General features: G+C 48.0%; 1 protein-coding gene across 2 annotated transcripts in view; it reads left to right on the top strand.

The window, feature by feature from the left end:
* UXS1 (UDP-glucuronate decarboxylase 1) overlaps positions 1-19358 on the top strand; it is an 84217-nt gene that overhangs the window by 51048 nt on the left and 13811 nt on the right. For both annotated transcript variants that reach the window (XM_045550353.1, XM_045550352.1), the window contains exons 8-10: positions 3028-3087; positions 5598-5719; positions 14999-15118. In XM_045550353.1, the coding sequence (XP_045406309.1) occupies positions 3028-3087; positions 5598-5719; positions 14999-15118 (302 nt within the window). The remainder of the gene's footprint in view (positions 1-3027; positions 3088-5597; positions 5720-14998; positions 15119-19358) is intronic.

The raw sequence follows: 19358 nt of genomic DNA, 5'->3' as shown, positions 1-19358 counted from the left end.
CAAATGGTAATCTCTTCAGGAAACACCCTTGTAGACATACCCAGAAGTAACATCTAACCAGACACCTGGGCGTCCCTTAGCCCAGTCAAGTTGACCCATAAGTTAACCATCACAGGGTCAAGTTCTGTGTGGTATAAGATGATTCATTCTTCCAGTCTGGAAAGGGCATTTGTCCTTCTTAGTTACTGTCCCCTGTGTGGGTCACTGGACAGAACAGGGTGCCCCTGCTTCTGCTTAGGGGGTGTCACAGTAGAGGCTGCACCTGTTCTTGCCACTGCAATTCCCACCCCCCTCCTCATATTCTCTCAGACCCCCCGCCACCCCTTCTGTCATACCAGAACTAGACCGTAAAGGAAAAGCCCGTCATCCACATGGCACTTAGAGAGCTATCATTTATTCTTCCTATTTAGGGGAAGTCACTGTGCCTAAGGCACTGTACTGTCCACTGAGGGGCAGATTTAGGTAAGGACCACACTCAGACTTCTGCCAGGGAGCTTGGTGTCTCACTGAGGAGGTGCTGTACGGGCACAAGCATCAGTGATACCGAGTAGAAAGAGAAAGAGAGGCCCCCGGGAAATGCTATTAGAGTTCAAACAAAAGTGACTTGAGCTAGGGTTTGACCTGTGAGTGAGACTGGATATGGAGTCTTGCAGGGATGGTTAAGGGTCTTCCAGGAATGATGTGGACACAAGCCAAAGGGAGACCATCACTAGTCTGGAAAGGAACCCAGATGGGACTTTGTGTTTTGAGCTGAGAGGAGTTGTCATTAGCCATTTTACACTTGAGATAAGATGCACCGAACTTTGCTTCTTCCTGGTCAGGACCTTCCCTCTCTGCAACTGTCCCACCTCCTGGGTCCTGTGCTTGGCGTCTTTGTCTGATGAAAATTCTTTGTCCAGTCTTGGCATAAACACCTGGGTGCTACAGCAGCGCAAGATAGCTCCCCTGGCCTCACCCCAGGATAGCTGCCTCTGGATCCTGCTGAAGTCATTCTGCAGAAACAATACAGGAATAGTCCTGGCTTCAAAATCTTTAAGCTCAGTTGCTTTTGAAAATATAACACATTGTGTATGTGATATGTGTATGTTACCACCAAAGTTTAGAGAAAACTACAAACTAGAAAGACCTCAGGTGGTGGAATGCTAAATGGTACGGGTACTCTGAAAACCAATTTGACAGTTTCTTTAAAAACTACATATGCAAGTACCATAGGACTCATCCATTGTAATCTTGTGCATTTATTCCAGAAGATTTATGTTGACATGAAAACCTGTAATGGGTGTTCATAGCAGCTTTATTTGTAATGGGCAAGACCTAGAAACAACTGGAATGTCCTGTAATGGGTGATTGGTGAAATTAACTGGTGCATCCATTCCCTGGCCCACCACTCAGCAGTAAGATAGGAAGGAACATTGACACACCCAGCAACTTGGATGGATTTTGAGGGAAATATGCTCAGTGAAAAAATTCATTCCTAAAAGGTCATACGCTGTATGATTCCATTTATTATCGTTCTTGAAATGACAAAATTATAGAAACAGAGAATGGATTAGTGGTTGCCAGGGTTATGGGGGGTGGGAAGGTGAAAAGAGGGGTGAGGCCGCAAAAGGCCTGCATGGTAGATCCCTGGGGAGATGGGAATGCTGTGTGTCACTTGTGTCAATGGAATGTCTATATCAGTGACAATATTCATCAACTGTGTCACAGGTCAGTATCCTGGTTGTGACATTGTATCTAGTTTTTCAGTTTTCGTCATTGAGGGAAACTGGGTGAAGGGTACATTGGGTCTCTATTACTTTCTACAGCTGAATTTGAATGTACAAATACCTCAAAATAAAACCATTTAATTGCCAAAAAGAAAAAGAGAAAAGCTTTAGAACCCTTCATTTTGAAGCTATTTCTGTTGTCTCTGCCATAATGTAGCTTGGTGAACTACCTCACAGACTTTTTCGAGGCCTGTGAAGTTGATACCCTGTGAATTCCATCTTAAGCTACATCCCTTTTAACATTTTCTTCCTCAAGCACACTGGCATTCCCAGTCTTTTTAGCCACCTGGTTCTCTCATTTTGACCTATGTCTTCATGGCTCCCTACTTCCCTGCCCCAAATGCTCAGACACAGTCACACCCCTGGGCCCCTCACGCCAGGACCCTTCTGCCCCACCCTGGCCTCCCCAGAAGCGCCCCACGTCATGTGTGCACACCTCATCTCACCCTCCTAGCGGCACTCACAGGCAGCACGTTGGCCCCCTGCCCCGTGTGCAGGGCCAGATGCCTGCCAAGGGGTGTCTGGCTCAGCCCCCTCTAGTGTGGTGGCACTTGGGAATGGGAACGTCCCCTGTCCAAGCATGGGGCTTGGTGAAGGTCAGTGGGCTTCTTGGAGCTACTGATGAACCAGCATACATTGAAAGCATCTGGACTCAAAAAACAGTCACATTTCAGAGTCACGTTTGACTCTGGAAGACTGTTTGGAAGACTTTCCACACCATAGTTGATGGTGTTCTAGTCAGTTTTCCATGTGAGTGGTAAATGCAGGAAAGGGGTGCAGAGCAGGATTGAGGGCTGGGGTGAGTTGCTTTGGAGAAGGTGCTGTTGAAGCTGAACCTTGAAGGCAGCAGGAAGATGGGTGGGGAGTGACCCAGGCCAGTGAGGCACGAGCACATTCAGGAAGTAGCAGGTGGACCATTGTCAAAGTTAAGGGGAGAAGAACCTTGCCTTCTGCCAACCAAGGTAAAGTTATCTGATAAGATACCGAGTGGTATTTGGGGCAGAGGATCCTTTAGGAAACTCTTCAAGTTACACTTTATCAAACAACAGATTCTGCATTTGGCCCTACAAAGTATCCAACTAAGTACTGTCTGTCCCTTTGTGTTTTTCTTATGGCTTGTTTTTATTTTGGTGCCAAAGCAGATGTAATAAGAGCTGATGGTTGGATGGATAATCAGATTTCTTTAATACTAAAGCACTATTTATGTTGGCCACAAAAATCATACCTGTACAGTTTCTGTTCATGTCTTTGCTTTCCACAGGGCTGGCAAAACGAGTCGGCGCCCGTCTGCTCCTGGCCTCCACGTCCGAGGTGTATGGAGGTGAGTGAGGGGCCAGGTGGGCTGTTTGCACCTTGTTTTAGATGAGTCCAGGGCTTGTTTCTGAGAAGGCCCAGGCCACTCATGCTCCTCCTATGCACGACAATCAGCAGGCTTCCTGTCTTAGCTGCCCGGGTTGTCACACTCCTCCGTGGAGGACTGTACCCTGTCACCGGGCCAATAAAGACCCACCATTTATGATTCCACAGAAGTGCTGCTGCCACTCTGCTCTGAGAGACCCAGGAAATCACACTCTCTAGGAATCTTTTTGCCAGTCTCGTGGTGCATGTTGTTCTTTTGTGTGAACAATGCATGCTGCAGGCCTGACCCACCGAGAACTTACAGGTTGGCCTTTAAAGCTTGCTGGGAGAAGAGACATGTGCAGATTGCCTCACCTGTTGTATAACAGTTTCTGGAAGGACCTTAAGCAGGTAGTGGCAGAAAACTCATGAGCATGTTTTACCAACCTGCAGTCTTCCTCCTCCCTCCCAGACCCCCCCACTGCCTGAGAGTGAGTGTGAGAAGTCGGGGTGAGGGCTGTATTTTCAGTGTGCATTGATTTCTATTCAGCTCAGACCAACTTAGTGTGCAGGGTTTAGGAGAACTGCTTAGTTGATGCAGCGGAAAACAGGCCCTGGCATGATATAATTTTTTTTATTTTACATTGCTATGGACAAGAGAAATGAGGAAATAAGAGTAAAATTGGAAAAGACTTTTTTTTTTCTTTTTTTTTTTTTTAGTTAAAGGAACCAAATAAAAAAAAAAATCTGCAACAGAGAAATGCTGCTGAATGCAGTGATACTCTTTGTAATCTCTATGAAAATGTAGTATATCGTCCACTTCCTTGACGTCCTGGACAGTTGAAAGGGCAGAATGTGCACCTCCACCCATGGCACCGTCCAGAAGGGCACAGGACGTCTCCACGGCCACCCTTCTTCCCCACCCACTACATTTATTGTCTGCATATTTGACAAGAGCTTGTGTTCTTTAGGGTTCTTAAATAATTTTAGGGCATAATTTATGGAATTCACCAGTTGCTCCACTCTGATGTTTAATAACTGAAGTAAACAAGTTTTACGGAGTGTTTGCTTAATCTCTTAGCCTCACAAAATGCTGAAAAGGGGAGAAGATAGGAAATCATTTTTTACTCTAGACCTTTACTTTTGTTATAACAAAGTGATTTTTTCCCCCATTTTTTTCCAAAGTGATTTTGAAAAAAGAGAACTTTTTAGAGGCTTGCTGTCCTGGGCATGTCAGTGCAGATGGTGCCAGCCCGGGGCAGATGGGCATGCCAAGCCTTCTCCTTGTCCTTTACCAAATTTATGGCCAGCTCTTTCCGGGTCTAGCTTGCCCAGCTCTTATCAAAAATTCACAGAAAAGCTCTGATATTAATCATGTGGTACATTTCTGAATTTAAGTAATTGGTTTTCTTGTCTCAAGGGGTATTTTCCTTAGACCTTTGCTCTCATTGGACAGTGAAAAATTTGCCCTTCTCATGGGAATTTTAAGCCACAGCAGCAGATGTATATAGAGAGGCCTTCCTCTGCACCGTGATGCTGCAGGGGCTGTGCTGGTCTCCCGGGGAGGTCAGCTGAGCAGGTGCACGTGCCAGGGTGCGTGTGTGTTCACCTGGCTGTGCTGCATGTGCAGGCCCAAGTCAGACTTCGGGTGTAAGATAAGCAGGCTAGGAGTTTATAGCATGGAGTCTCTGTAACTTTTTGTCCAGATTTCTTGGCCAAGTTTTTTACATTTTATGTCATGGTTGTACTTAGAAGATATATAAAATTCTTGGCATATTAGATACATTAGATATTAATTCCCATTCCAGAAATATACTTGTGTTAAAAAAAGAACTCATTACTTGGTTTCTTTAAATAGTCTGTTCCCCTGGTACATGTTAAAATGTGATTTATACGCTGGAAAAGCAAGAACTGGGAAGTATAAAGTTGTGTGCCAGAGGAGCAAGCAACCGTTTGCCAGTGGACACTCATCTCTCCACCTGCCTCCTCGGAGCCTGCAGAGTGTCCCAGCATGGGTGTTAGATTTGTTCCGGTGATGGCACATGCCAAAGTCATTGTCCTCTACAGAGATGTTGTGTTCTAAAATTTTTTAAATAAATGCATGCTTTGCTCTAATTATAGATTTTATAAATACAAAACTAAGCCATATAGCTCTTCAGATAGATTATATTTAACTGTAGTTTGTATAGCAGTCTAAAAGTTAAGAACAATTTACAGAAGAGAGGGAAGACTTAAAATTGAGAGAAGTGATCTTTTGTTTTTTTCCTGTAAAATACTGTCATTACTTAATATCAGAGGTAAGACCACCGCATCCTAGTGGAACTTAAAGAATGGACTAAGAGCCTGACGTTGCCTCTTTAATGTCTCCCCATCTGTAAATGTTACCTGGGTCTTTCCTAAGATCCCTTTTGCGTCATAAATATACATTGTTCATAATGCATTTGAGCTGAAAAAAGATGAAAACACAGTCTCATTTTTTCCCCCCATCCTTAGATCCTGAAGTCCACCCTCAGAGTGAGGATTACTGGGGCCATGTGAATCCCATCGGCCCGCGGGCTTGCTACGACGAAGGCAAGCGTGTCGCAGAGACCATGTGCTATGCCTACATGAAGCAGGTATTTCACCGGGCTCTGGGCTTGTGGTTTAGAAAGGCAGACCACCCTCACATCGGATGTAAAGTGCTGTGAAGGAATCAATGCCATGATTAATTTTGCCTCAAGGTGGGTGTTGGGCAAGCCCAGTTTCCCACTATTGTAAATTAATGGTATTATCTACAGCCTTCCTATCTATCTCCTTATTTTAGAAATGAATTCATAGGGTTGGAATACTGCTGTGTGACTATGAACAGAATGCCTCTTTATTGCCAAATTACCCACCAGCAGCTAATTAGTGCCTCTGTGCTCCTGAAACTTCCAGATCAGATTTTTCTTTTTTTTTTTTTTTTTGCTTTCATTTTCCATCTATTAAGTATAAAAACGAATTCATTATTGTTTTAATTTGAGCCTCTGTAGGAATTGTTACCTAAATTTATTTACTGTTATTTCGTGCTTTTTTAGTTATTCATGGCTGGGCTCGGTGCTTTTACCAAGAATATTTCTTTTTCTTTTTTTTTTTAGAAACAGTGTCTCACTCTGTAGGTCAGGCTAGAGTGCAGTGGCATCATCATAGCTCACTGTAACCTTGAATTCCATGTGATCCTCCCACCTCAGCCTGCAGAGTAGCTGGGACTACAGGCACACACTATCAAGCCCTGCTCATTTTTTTTTCTTTTGCTTTTTTGTAGACAGGGTCTTGTTATGTTGCCCAAGCTGGTCTCTCACTCTTGGCCTCAAGCGATCCTCTTGCCTCAGCCTCTGAAGGTGCTGGGGTTATAGGTGTGAGCCACCACTCCTGGCCGCAAGAATATTTTATGTTACAGGTTTGGTCACTCACATGCTATAGCAGAAATGGCTTATAGACCAAGAGACCAAGGTTTCCGTACTGGCTTTGCCGCCATATGACTTGGAAGACATGACCTGTTTGTCAGTCAGTTCTTACCTCCACATGGGGTTCATCACACCTGCCCTGCCTGCCTCAGGGCTGTGCAGAGGTGGCCCCTGAGGGCTCAGGCAAGGGCTTGGGATACTCTGTCCATTTTCTCAGTGAGTGTGTCCGTGGGCTTGGGTCTGCACTCAGATCCTCATGAAAACACCCTTCAGCAAAGTGGGATATGCAGCTAACTAAACGTGGACATGGAATAATGTTGTTCTGGGACAGGCTGTGGACAGATGCAGTGTCTGTCCCTGGGGTCCAGCAGCAGGCGAGCTCAGGGCATTGTTGGCTGTGTGCTTTGTTGAGGGGAGAGGGCAGTGTCTGGGTGCCCAGCGCCCAGGGTGTCTTCCCGAGTGTCTGTCTGATACCCAAGGAGGGCCAGGTCCCCTGCTCCTGACCTCTGTGGGTCAGACTTTGAGCACCTTCCAGCTCCGTGCTACTACAGATGGCAGCCCGGCACGATATCAAGCAGGCTTGTGTTACCTTTTTGGGGAGAATGAGGGGTTGTCAGGGGCTGTCTTTTTCATTATATATTTAATGAAATACCAGTGTTAAAAATCCATAAAATAACCTTGTGCTTTGGAGGTATTTAAACCTTTCTGCTTTGTTTCTCAGCCAGCAGCAGAGCTAATTGCTTTCTAAGCCACTTTGGCCCATTGGCTTAACATTATTCACTTATTCTAAGAAATGTTAGTTTTAGTGGGAATGTGCTTTTATCATTTGGGGGCCCAGAATATCTTGACTGAAAAGTTTAAGGTGATCTCCCAAACAGAACAACTGTGTACAGTGGTACTTACATGAACTGACTAGAGTGGGAGGGGCACATAATTGCATTATGTGTGTAATAAATTTCAGGAATAATATGATTCTCTACTGTTCTCTGTTGCTTTCCGCCCTGTGGTCGTATTTCTTACTTAGTGAATTTTTACATAGGTAAAGCTGGTAGGCAAATAGGACATTTTTATTAAACTTTTAGTTTTTATTGATCACTAGTTTAACTTAGTTGATAATTTTATGAGTGTATGTATTACCTTATGTATATGCTGATGATAATTGTAATACTTAGTAGTAATACAGCCAGCATTTATTGAGCACTGACTGTATGTCAGGCACTGTTCTAGGCACCTGGAATCTAGCTGGGGTCTGCATTTCACACACATGCTAACATGGGATCTGTCCATGTCATCTGTGCCCAAAGGGACTCAGGACAGTAGCACCTATATAACTCTTAAACGTTAGCATTTAAATTTCTGCTCACATGGTCTCAGGAGCTTAATGGCATGAGTGGCATTGTCCTGAAACCTATAAAATAATGGATCTTTTAGAAGCCCCTCGTGTAGTCAGCTGGTCCCCTGTGCCCAAGTCTGAGTGTCCCTGACAAGCACCCTCTTAAGAGGGTGTCCCTGCACAGCAAGGGCAGCCCTGGTGAGGAGCTGCCTGTCACTCCTGTGGTGTGATACCTCTTCTGTGGGGTCGCCAGGCATGTGCCTCCATGCAGGCGTCTCCCACAGACGATTGTGGAATGGACACAGTACCCAGTTGTGTGGCCAAGGTCATCGTGTACTTCTCACTGGAGCACTGTGGGTTCTACATGTGGGCACAATGCCTGGTTACTTTCATCGTGCAATGAGGCTTGAGAACTGCCACGTGGAGACAGGTCCAGCAATGTCTGGGAAGGAGACCATGGAACTTAGGGTCCTGACCGACAGGTAGCCCTGAGTGATCTGTAGCTTCTTTGGGGCGCAGACCCTGCTTAGCACGCCTGCTGAGGGCTCAGGCTGCCCAGGGGAGTGCAGCTGTCTGTGTCGTTCTGTAGACAACCCCAAGGCAAGCCTGCCCTGGTGGCACGTCCGGGTGCGTGGGTGCATGTGATATAGCCGCACTTTTTTCCCATTGTGTGGTCGTTAGGTCAGGGACTGACCGCATCCTTGGCCCTATGGGGGCTGGAGCCCTGTCCAGTTCTGGTGGCTTCAGGGCAGACTGTTGGAGGTTGTGGCTCCTAATGAGGAAGGGACAACGTGGCCCAGAGCAGTAGGTGTGCAAGGAGGCCACTGAGGCCTGGCCTGAGAAGGCCTGTGAGGCCTGTGAAGAAGGCATGGTGGGCACTTCTGACCTCCCACCCTCTATTATTCATGTCCTCAGAGGGAGAGCGACTGGTCTGAGAGACACGACCCCCGCTGGACTCTAAGACTGGTACCTGAGCATTGTCTCCTTTTTTGTCTGAATCAGTGCCGAGGAGGGAGGGAAACAGCACCTTTCCTCTCTGCTGATGAGAGTAGACACCACAAAGTTGCGAGTTGTTTGGGTTCCTGCTAAGGCAGGATATTTTGCCAGCTATAGAAAAATGAGAAAACATGGATAAGCAAGAAGGAAGAAAAATTGTTACCCATATTCCCATCTAGAGACAAACAAGGGAGAGAAAAAAACCCACCACGTAAAGATTGTGATGGATGTAAACATGGAAGACGTTGTGATTCTTCAACTCGGGATTTCACATTAGCTGCCAGCACAGGCGGGTCACTTTGGGCTTGCCCTGTGGGTATGGCCTGGTCTGGGCAGCACTGACCTCCTTTGGGCACAGACTCCAAAGTGACTGTTGTTTTCTGGGACTGTGACTTGGCTGCTTCTCGTTTCTTTTCACGTCGGCAGCTACAACCCCAACAGCTCCTGCGCCCTGAGCACAGTGTCAGTCTGGAGGTGACGTATTATTTGCGAATGCCCTGCATGCCTGTAGCGGGTGTTGTGAAGGGGCAGGATCCAGAGCCAGAGTGCCTGCCATGTGCTCAGCCTCTGTTAGGGCTCAGTCTGTTGAACCTCACCCCATCCCCACGGCCCCCTGAGGTGGGTGTGGTCAGCCCCCTCACAGGTGGGAGAGGCAGGCTCCAAAACCGGGTTCCAGCACCTGGGCCTGAACCCACGGCTGGCTGCCTGCGGGCCTGCTCTGCTCCTCCCCTCTCTGGCTGTCCTGGCGGGCGGTGCAGGGAAGGAAGCGAGAGTGAGAGAAGATGTGGCTGTGAGTCCAAGGCGGTGAAGACTCCTTGGCAGCTTGCACGGTCATGGCGCGGTGCCCGGGACGAGCAGTCCACACGGGGTTGCCCTCGCAGCACCAGTCACTCCTCAGCAGGGAGATTAATCAACAAGGAGCTGCACTGTGACGTCAGTTTGTGGTTCTAAATGTGCTGCCTCTGAGATATAGTAAGTTTTAGGAGAAAATTTAAAATTTTAGGTGTTAGGATTTATGCTATCTGGAGACAAGTGAAAAAAAAAAAAAAAAAAAGACCAGAAAGAAGGATGAACCAGGTGGAATAGTGTGCCTTTGGCATATTTTTAATTCATTATTTTAATGACTTAAATTTTTATTTTTAATACAAAATGACACATTGTCTCTTAAGTATAAATTGTCATTTTATGTCAAGATCTCATGGGGTATGTGGATGTGTCTTACTCTGAATAAACAATATATAAGGATTGAAAATATGAACAAGACAGAGGTATGAATAACCTTTTCATAAAAAATTTTCCCTTTTCCCAAGGATTCTCTCTCTAGTTGCTTTTAATGAATGAAATATCTTTATGTTTTCAAAATAGAATTTGATTTTCCAGAAGAAACCTACTACACATCCCTTAACAGAGAGAGAAGCTCCTTGAATGTTTTTCCCGGGGATGGAATGAGACGACAGTTGGGATCAAAAGGCAAAAAGCCTGTTTCAGGAGTAGTTCAAACTTGCCAGAGTGGAATTAAATTACCGCTTCTATGTGCATTGGGCGCAGTGGTTTTATAAATGTGGGGGCCTCGCCCAGTCGGCGGTGGTCAGTGCTTAGTGTGCGTTTGAGTTCATCGCCCCCTCGTGAGTGTGACTCCGAGGTCCGTGGCCCACCCACTGGCCTGGCTCTGCAGACAGGCCACCATTCATAAAACCATATAGTGGCAGAGCAGAAAGAAAGGAAACTCAGAAATCGTCTAGTCCAGTGGCCTTGAGGGTGTGGTTCTGTTTCATTTCTTGTCTTCAGTACTTTTTATAAAAAAATTAAAGAGTTGGTGTGTGCATTATATTTGAGTTGAAAAAAAAAAATCAAGCAGCCAAAATAAGCCCAGTGCTGGATGAGTAAGATCCACCCAGTAGGGGTCCTGACCTGTGCTTCCAGACCCGCTCAATAACAGCTTTGTTTCCTGGTCCTGTGACTTGCTCGCTGGGTGCCCCCGGCCACATCCCGCCTGGCCCAGCCAGACCTTTGTGGAGTAATACTTGCCCTGTCCAGGCCTCGCAGGGAGCGTTGGCACAGCCTGCTGCAGGGCAGACATGAGGAAGGTGTGCCCTGTTGTTGGTGTGGAAGCAGGGCTGTTGAGGAAGACTGTCAGGCACACACCCCAGACCCTGACCTCGTGTGGCCTCCTCCCTCTGCCAGCCCCCAGAGTGAATTTGAATTTTTTAGCACCTTTGAGAATCTTGCTTTAGCAGAGTGGGCTCTGCATCTGCAGTGGCTTTGGCTGTATCCCCAGGTAGGGATCAGAACCCATCAAAATTCATGCATGAGAGGCCCTAGAGGAACTAGGTGGTTCAGTCTTCCGACCTAACCCTGTTGCTTTAGGAATGTATGTACTTCTCTTGGGGCATGAGGAAAACTAAGGAAGCTTCAGACCGAGGCTACTATACCTGGGAGCCTTTCTGTTACTTCTCCATCCCATTCCCTGCTGGTAAATATGCCCTGGGCACCTCCTTCAGAGCAGGTGTTGGCACAGCCGTGGGCTGAAGTTCTCTTCAGGTCAGCACCTGTTCCCACTATGCAGGGCTCTGTTGCACCCTCTGTACCTTCCGTCAGTGAACAGTTACACTGCAGCGTTCAGTGGCTTGGTACAGTACAGTAAGTCCTCGCCTAACTCGGTCAGTTGGTTTTGTTATATGTCTTTTTGCTTAAAGTCACAGTTTGCAAGAACCTATTTTACCATCAGCTTATTGATAGAAACAAGAGTTAGGTTCACAAAAACATCACCAAACTTCTAAATAAAGACCAAAACGCTTCTAATATTGAACACTGAAATAAATGTGAGCTATACTTACATTTAGGAAAGACTGATAAAAACAAGCAAGAGAATTCTTGACCTGTTGCTTTTTCCAGAGTTCAGGGTTGCAGGTGGCCGGAGCCTGTCCTGGCAGCTCAGGGCACAAGGCAGGGACCAGAGGCCTCCTGGAACTCAGTCTGTCCCTTTGCAGTCATAGCAGCCTGGAATCAGTGTTTGTGGGGTATTCCACCCGTGGTCACTGTTACTTCACAATAAGTTAGTGTAATCAGGGAACCAGGACGAAGGTCAAAGGCAGTTACTGGGTTCATAACCATCACTTAGAGATAGGTAATGATGACGACAGTGTTCAAAACAGTTTCACATGTTTTCTTTTAATCCCTGTGACCTAGGCAGAATGGATATTATTGTGCCCATCTCTAAGATTATAATCTAAGTCTTAGAAACTAAAGTGGCTTCCCCAGGAAAGTGTAGCTAGTGAGTGCCAGGATGAGATGAGGCTGTCCAGGTATCCGAGGCCAGCCACCACACGCAGGGCTAACTCCTGTGCTGTTCGTGTGTGCTCAGGTGTGCTCTTCCTGTGTGTGGCCCTGAGTATCTGTCCTCTTTGAAGTTCCTGTTGGTTTTGTGCTGGTGTAACTCAGACTTGCAGGAGTTGTCCTTGTCCTTCTTGCTTGGAGTCCTGCATGACTCATGGTTCACCCCAAGGGAAAAAACCACAGAGCACAGAATGAAGCCCAGCCATGACTAGGAATGAGCAGGCAGTTGGCTTTCTGAATGGTGGCCTTGTGTGTGCAGAGACCCTGCGTCTCACCGAGGTGGAAACTCAGATGTACCAGCATGGTGGTGGGCAGGGCTCAGCCACTCACAGACGGGGCACTGCGTGGGAGTCAGGAGTTCATGATGTGTTTGCTTCTTGGGCCTTCAGAGGGGGGCTGTCCCCTAAATGAGACTTCGTGGCCTGGCTCAAACTTCTGGGGTTTTCAGCCCGGCTCTTCCCTTCCTGGGAAGGCGGCTGTGGGTCAGACCCTGGACTTCTCCTCTGGTCCGAGATGCTGATAATTAGACCTTCCTCCAAGCCGGGCACATGGGCCCCACCAAGCCGCCCCCATAAATAGCCGTGTCAGCACCCACCAACTGTCCCACCTCGAGGATCAAAGGGGATGGGTACCAGGTGGCTAACGGACTGTGCATGTTGAACAGGGGTTGCCTTTGTGTAAAGGCAGAGGGTTTCCTGACATTACCTAGAAAGAGCTAGATTGGCGCACACTCTCCGGAAGATACCGTCTGAGAGGAGAGCAGGTCTTGAGTGGGCCTTGGGTTTATGTTTCTTTCATTTAAGGAATTTAGGCTTAGCTAATCTAGTTGGTGTAAACCAGCCTTGAGAGCTGGAGTTTTTGGAAAAGCATCCTTGCACTTGTGGCTGCCACACCTGTGCAGAGGGTTGTCCTGGCTGCCCGGCCCTCACAGAGCCACGTGGAGAAATCAGAACAAGCCAGCCTGCTCACATGTCAGCCAGTTAACGGCTGTGGAGCCCAGCTCCTAATGAGGCCGTGTTCTGGAATGTTGTTTTGAGGAGGGGGAAGGTTAAGACATAAAAGCATTTGATTTGTTGAAAACTTTGCATAACCCATGGAGCTTTTCCCCTGCCAGGCACATGATTCGATTATTGTAAATTTGCTGAAGTTTTTCCAGTCTCTTCCTAGAATAAAGCAATTTCATTCACTTCCGATTCTTCCCTCATCTTATCAATTAAATGCAACTGGATACTTCTGAGTTATTTTCTATTGAGAACAACATCTCTGCCTCCCCAACCTCCCACCCCCACCCCGCAACCCTTTTTAATACGCTCTAGTTAGTTCAGTAGAGAAAAGGGTTGATTTATTCCTGGACTTAGAATCATAGTTCACATTTTTGTGCTGAGAATCTGAATAGCTCATGTGAGCGCATTATAGTGTATTGCTAGGGGGAGTTGGCACAAACAAAGCACTTTGGCTTCTAAGAGTTAACTGTGTGCTAGATCCATGCTTTCCCACCTATTTCACATCACAGCACACACACGGCTCATCCCCTTTAACTTGCTGCACAGGTGCAGAGAGTCTGTGCTAAGCTTTGCTAGCTCAGGGTCCGTGAGCTTCCCAGCCTGTGCCAGGTCTAAGGCGGTAGAATTAGGGAAGAACTGTTTCGGCTAGTGATGATATGATGGCAACAAATACTTACTGTGCTGGGCCTGTGCTGCAGTCACATAACACCTGGCTCAGGTGAGTGCTGCCCCTGTCCCCGGTGCACCGTGGCTGAGAGTCAGTGGCAGGCCTGGGGAACCCATAGGGGAGCTGGAGCCCAGGCCCTCATACCTCAGCCTGCCCATCCTCAGACGCCCAGAAAATGCATGTTGGTAGCACAATGGAGCAAATGTTAGAAACACACTCTGTGAAAGCCCACTAACTCAGAATTTGTGATAGAAACATTTAACTTTTTCATCCATGGCAAAGCAGTCTGTGAAGTTAATAATTAAACAAGATCGTTTAGAGAAGGCTTTTGCAGTTTAAGAAATATACTTTGCTGATTGCATATTTGAAAATTTAGTTTTCCAGATTACAAAAGTAGTATGTGTTTATTGTAGTAAAAATAGAAACAGTGAAAAACATGCAGAAGAAAATGAACGTGGACATGCAAATGAACAGTAGAAATGACCATTTTAAACAACGTCAGTATGTATCTTTCCAGGCCTTTGCCTGATAACCTATATTGGACACTAAGTTGTGTTTAGTTTATCACTAAAACAGATTAACTTTTCAGTAGAGCAGACTGGGAGCGTAGGCACAAGGTAGCTCTTTAAGAACGTTTATATTGTATGTCCTCTTTCCCCAAGATAAAGGAGTTTTCTTGTTTTTCCCCTTAGCTATCAAATATTATTGACATTTATATCTCTATTGAGTGATAAATTTGCACAATATATTACATGAAAAAGATTACGAAAGAGTATTCATAATATGATCCCATTTGGCAAAATATATATTTACTGGGCAAAATGTATGTGAACACATAAAGCCCTTTGCTCTCTCTTACCATCTAGCAGGTTTTCTTCTAGAATGTTAATGCTAGTGGCCTTTTGGTGGTGAGATCTGGGACAGCTTTGACTTCCTTTGGTGTAACTCTGTGTGGTCTCCAAATTGCCTGATAATGAGCACACTGTAGAATGGGAACAGAAAAGCCATTTTCATTTTGGAATGAAAGGCAGAACGTTGTCTGACAGGCTTTCTGTGCGCAGGGCACGGGAAACGCAGCCTCACACCTGGCCTACGAGGGGGCAGCGAGCCTGACTTCCTCTTCTCTGTTCCAGGAAGGCGTGGAAGTGCGAGTGGCCAGAATCTTCAACACCTTCGGGCCGCGCATGCACATGAACGACGGGCGGGTGGTCAGCAACTTCATCCTGCAGGCGCTGCAGGGGGAGCCGCTCACGGTAGGTGCAGGGGGCGGCCCAGTGGCCTGCGTGCAACCCACATCTGGGGGAGGGACGAGTGCATCTCGATTCAGAAAGTAACGTTTCGGGAGTTGACATTTAGTGTTAGGTACATCCCCGCTGCCCTCCGTGAAGGGGAGAGAAGGCGCATGGACAGAACCCAGATGAGGAATGGCTGTTCCAGGTAACTCGAGTCACCTTGTTCCTCTGAGCCCACTGGCATCCGAGTTCCCTGGCTGCGGGTCTTGTCCACACTGCCTCCAGGTCCGTCTGCCTGCCCCACAGGCCTGTGAAGACCTTCCCTGGCATTTTTTGGCCTGCTGGCTGTAGCCACAGGTGTGCCTGTACTGGGTGTCCCTCCAGTGGCTGAGAAGCACCAGCAGGATGGGGCGGGTGAGGTGAGCTGTGTCCCCTGGACGTCTGTGCTGACACTGACTGCTGGGTACCCTCAGATGCCATCTGTGGGGTCAGGGTGGGCTGCTCGTTCCCTCCTACCTCGCCAGGGAGGAGCACCCTGGGCCTGTGCAGCGAGGGCTTCTGTCGGGTGTCTTCAGTTTTGCCACATCTCACTGCCCTCCTCTTCTCTTCCTGCGTCTGTCCTCTGGCCTTTACCTTTCCTCTTCCTGGTCGCCTGCCTCGTCTTCTTGGCTCTTCTAATCCGTAGCCCCCAGAGCTTTTTTCAGCTGGGTGTTTGGTGGAATCCAGAGCTGATAAGCATCTTGTCACTCTGGAAATTCTGCAGCATGGTTTGGTTATCAGTTGAGTATACTCCAGGGGGAAAATATAGCTATGTGTATATGTAGTACATAGGACTCTGTCCGCTGATCGATCCAGTTGGCCTCCTGTTCTCTGCTCTGTGACCTTTACATCTTTAACTCATTCAATGCCCACAGCATATCTGTGGGGTGCAGGTGACATTATTCCCCTGGTTTTTCAGGTGAGGAGACTGAAGCACAAAGGTTAGATAAAAATGCCGAGGCTTCCCCCTCTATGGTGTGCTCCTCCGTACCTGTTAGCTGCCCCACTACCAGTGCAGAACAGACGCTTGGCCTGTTACAGGATGGGGCAGCTCCCCCAGGGCAGGTGCACTGTGCAGTGAGTTTTGTTGAATACACTCTAAGGAGGGTGAGTCTAGACCCCAGCGCTGGGCTCCCCACGGCCCAAGCCAGCCCTCCCTGCCTCCCCCTGTCAATACATGTGTCTCGGTGCCCCTGGACGGGGGCTCTGTGGCCACACTGGCTCTTCTTCCTTCACCACACGTCAGACCCACCAGCATGTCCCAGTGGCCTCGCCCGGGGCAGATGCAGACTCCAGTCCCCGTGTACACTGTCACCACCCTGTCCCGAAGTACTGCCATAGCCTCTGAACCGCCCTCATTCTCCCTGTCCTGTGTGCTCCAGCCCAGCAGCCAGAGGGAGCCTCACACGGAGAACTCAGACACTCTCAAGGAGAGTGTGCTCCACGGTCCCCTTGCCGCCCGCCCTGCCTCAGCCCCCACCCCCCAGGCTAAGTCCCCTCACCCCTCGCTCTCGCCTGTCCTGGAGCACTTTGCTTTTCTTCCAGGCATTCTCCCAGTCATTCGTCATTTTGTTAGGGAAGCCGCCTCGACTCTTCTATTATTGTGGCACCACATTGGATACCAGTAACCACATTATTTTTTTTGTTGTACTTGTCACCAGCTAAAATACTAACTTTGCAGCCCCCGAATCCCTGCTTCTGCAGTGTGTAAGCTCTTCGAAACCAGAAACTTGGTTTCATCCACAGCTGTGTCCTCAACTCCCAGAAGAACGGCAGGCACCCAGGTGGCATGAAATAAATGTTGGTTGTGAACTAATGATTGGGTTTCTAGTGGCTGCTTTCGTTTGTGGTGAGTGAAAGGGCAAATCTTACTATTATTCTGTGTTCCCCCCCCTGCTGCTTTTTGGGGTTCTGAGGGGCTTGTGCCCTGGGACCCCTCAGTTCACCTGCTTGTTGAGAATTCCACATCTTAAGGGCAGTCCTGGTGCCTTTTTAGCCACCGTACTCGGAGTCTCTTCCTCACACCATGAGATCAGAGCTGCTTTGTTTGCAGAGTAAACTGTTAAAAGCCTTCCAAGAAACAACTTCTTAATTTATTGCCTCCTGGGCAGCAGCCAGGGCCCCCAGTGTTAGGTAGGAGAGGAGTCCCTGGCCAGCCCCAAGAATGTGTGTATTGTTGGCAGACGGTAATAGCTCATGTGTTGTCTCCACGCTGGGCGAGTTCTGTGCCAGAGACAGAAGGGGAAAGATCTCTGGTGCCGACCATGACTGCAGTAAATCCAGACCACGCCAGGCTTTATTCTAGACGCCTTCTGGTGGCCTGAGACCAGAGTCCCAAGGGAGGCCTTTCAGAATGTGTTCTGTTTCCTTTGTCACACAGAATTCTGTTTCCCAGCAGGAATGTGATGAAGTCACTAACTTTTCATCCTTGGTTGTCCAGTTGAGATATCATTTCTTGCTCTTGTCAGATGGGTCTATGGAGAGGTCTGGAGGAGAGGCTGGCATGACCGCCTGAGCCCAGCCCACTTTGAGAACACTTGGTTTATTAAGGAAGGCAAATACAAAGGTGTGTCCTTCGTATTCCTTTTCTGCTTCATTTCCGACAAGTCACTGCTAAGACAAAGGCCTTCTGGGGCAGGTGGTTGGGAACTGCGCAGTATCTTGCCCTCCCTTTCCAAGCTGGGTTCGTGCCATCACTCACCTCCTAGCTGCTTTTTGGAGCAGCCCTTTGGCATCTTATCCCTCAGCAAAGATCACTCTTTGGGGCATGTCTTAGCATCTTATTCGCTGCTGTATCAGACGCCTATTAGGAGAACTGGGGGAATATATTGCTAGGTTAAGTACATCATATACATCCCAGTTGTATTTTAAATTGAATCATGTAGAAGTTCAGAAAATACTGAGTCCCAGTTTAGAAGGTTTAGCAAATAAGTGAGGGTGGTTCAGGTGGAGCTAGCTTACCAAGTTTGTTTCTGAAGAGGCTTGAAGCTTTGGTTCACAATTCGGTTAAAGCAAACACAGTCACAGGAGGGTTTAGTTCTGCTTTGCCATCTCACTGTGATTTATTCCACTTTACAGATGAGAAAACAACTTCATTGAGATGACAGCTCAGAAGGAGCAGAATTGGGGTTTTTGAATCCAGGTCTATGTTCTTTTAAAAGGCTTGCTGTTTTTCCAAAGGATAATTTTGGAGAAACTATACTTCTAGGACCAATTCAAAGCTGGTGTGATGTTTTGCCCTTTTTACTGATACTGTGGTATCTTAAGTGATCCTGACATTGGGCCTTCGTTTGCGGAGAGAAGCCATTGGATCTGTTAAAGAAACCATTATTCAGTGGTGCTTGTTGAAGTACCGAGTGAGGAAGACCTCATTCAGAACCGTCACCCCAGGAATGGGGACCACTGCGGTGGGGTTTTACCGGGGGGAGAGGCTGGGCTCAGCTCTGGTGCAGCCTGGGCAAGTGGCACTTAGCCAAGGAGCAGAGTGTGGGGGCAGTGGGTGGAACAGGACTAAGGGAAACACCAGGGTTGGGGGATTCTGGCCAAACCCCCCAGCAGGGTCCTTGCTGACGCAGGCCAGTTGGTCAGACCTCTGCTGGGGGTGAGGAGTCTGATCAGGTGTCAAGCGGGGGGTTCTTGCTAAAACTAAATTTTACAATGAAGTGCATAGGTGGGCCCAGGAGAAGGTTCAGGAGCCTGACTAAAATTTGGGCAAGCAACAAATCTTTGTCACACCGTAGGCACAAGGCATGGATGGGGACAGTGCCGGGCACTCCCTGCTGCCCTCCAGCCCTCTCCCTGGGGGGTAACTCCCTGGTGGCTGTGCCGCTTTGACCTGCACATAGCACTGAGCTCTCAGGCCCTGACAGCGCCTTGACCCTTTCACGAATCTCCTGGCATCCCGCCCCTTCTGGGAAATGAAGCCAGAGGGACTAATCCCACACTGTCCTCTGTAAGAACAGGGGGCTGTGGGGCTCTGCAGGTGCTCACCGTCAGCAGCTGCCTTACTGTCAGCCTGGCCTTTGCTGAGCATGCGCCCCGTGCCCGGTCCCTCAGTGAGGTAGGCCTCTATCCTGGCGCCCTCTGCTCTTGCGGCTGTCCCTTGGGGCAAGAGAGGTAGAGGCCTCAGACATGCCGTGCGGGGTGTGCACGGGCACTACACGTGTGCTCTAGAGCCCAGGGAGTGCAGGGTTTTTTGGAGAGGAGATAATTGCATAGCATG

The sequence above is a fragment of the Lemur catta genome, chromosome 4 (genome assembly GCF_020740605.2).
Source record: "Lemur catta isolate mLemCat1 chromosome 4, mLemCat1.pri, whole genome shotgun sequence".
In the NCBI taxonomy this organism is placed as follows: domain Eukaryota; kingdom Metazoa; phylum Chordata; class Mammalia; order Primates; family Lemuridae; genus Lemur; species Lemur catta.
This window is presented reverse-complemented; position numbering and strand designations above follow the sequence as displayed.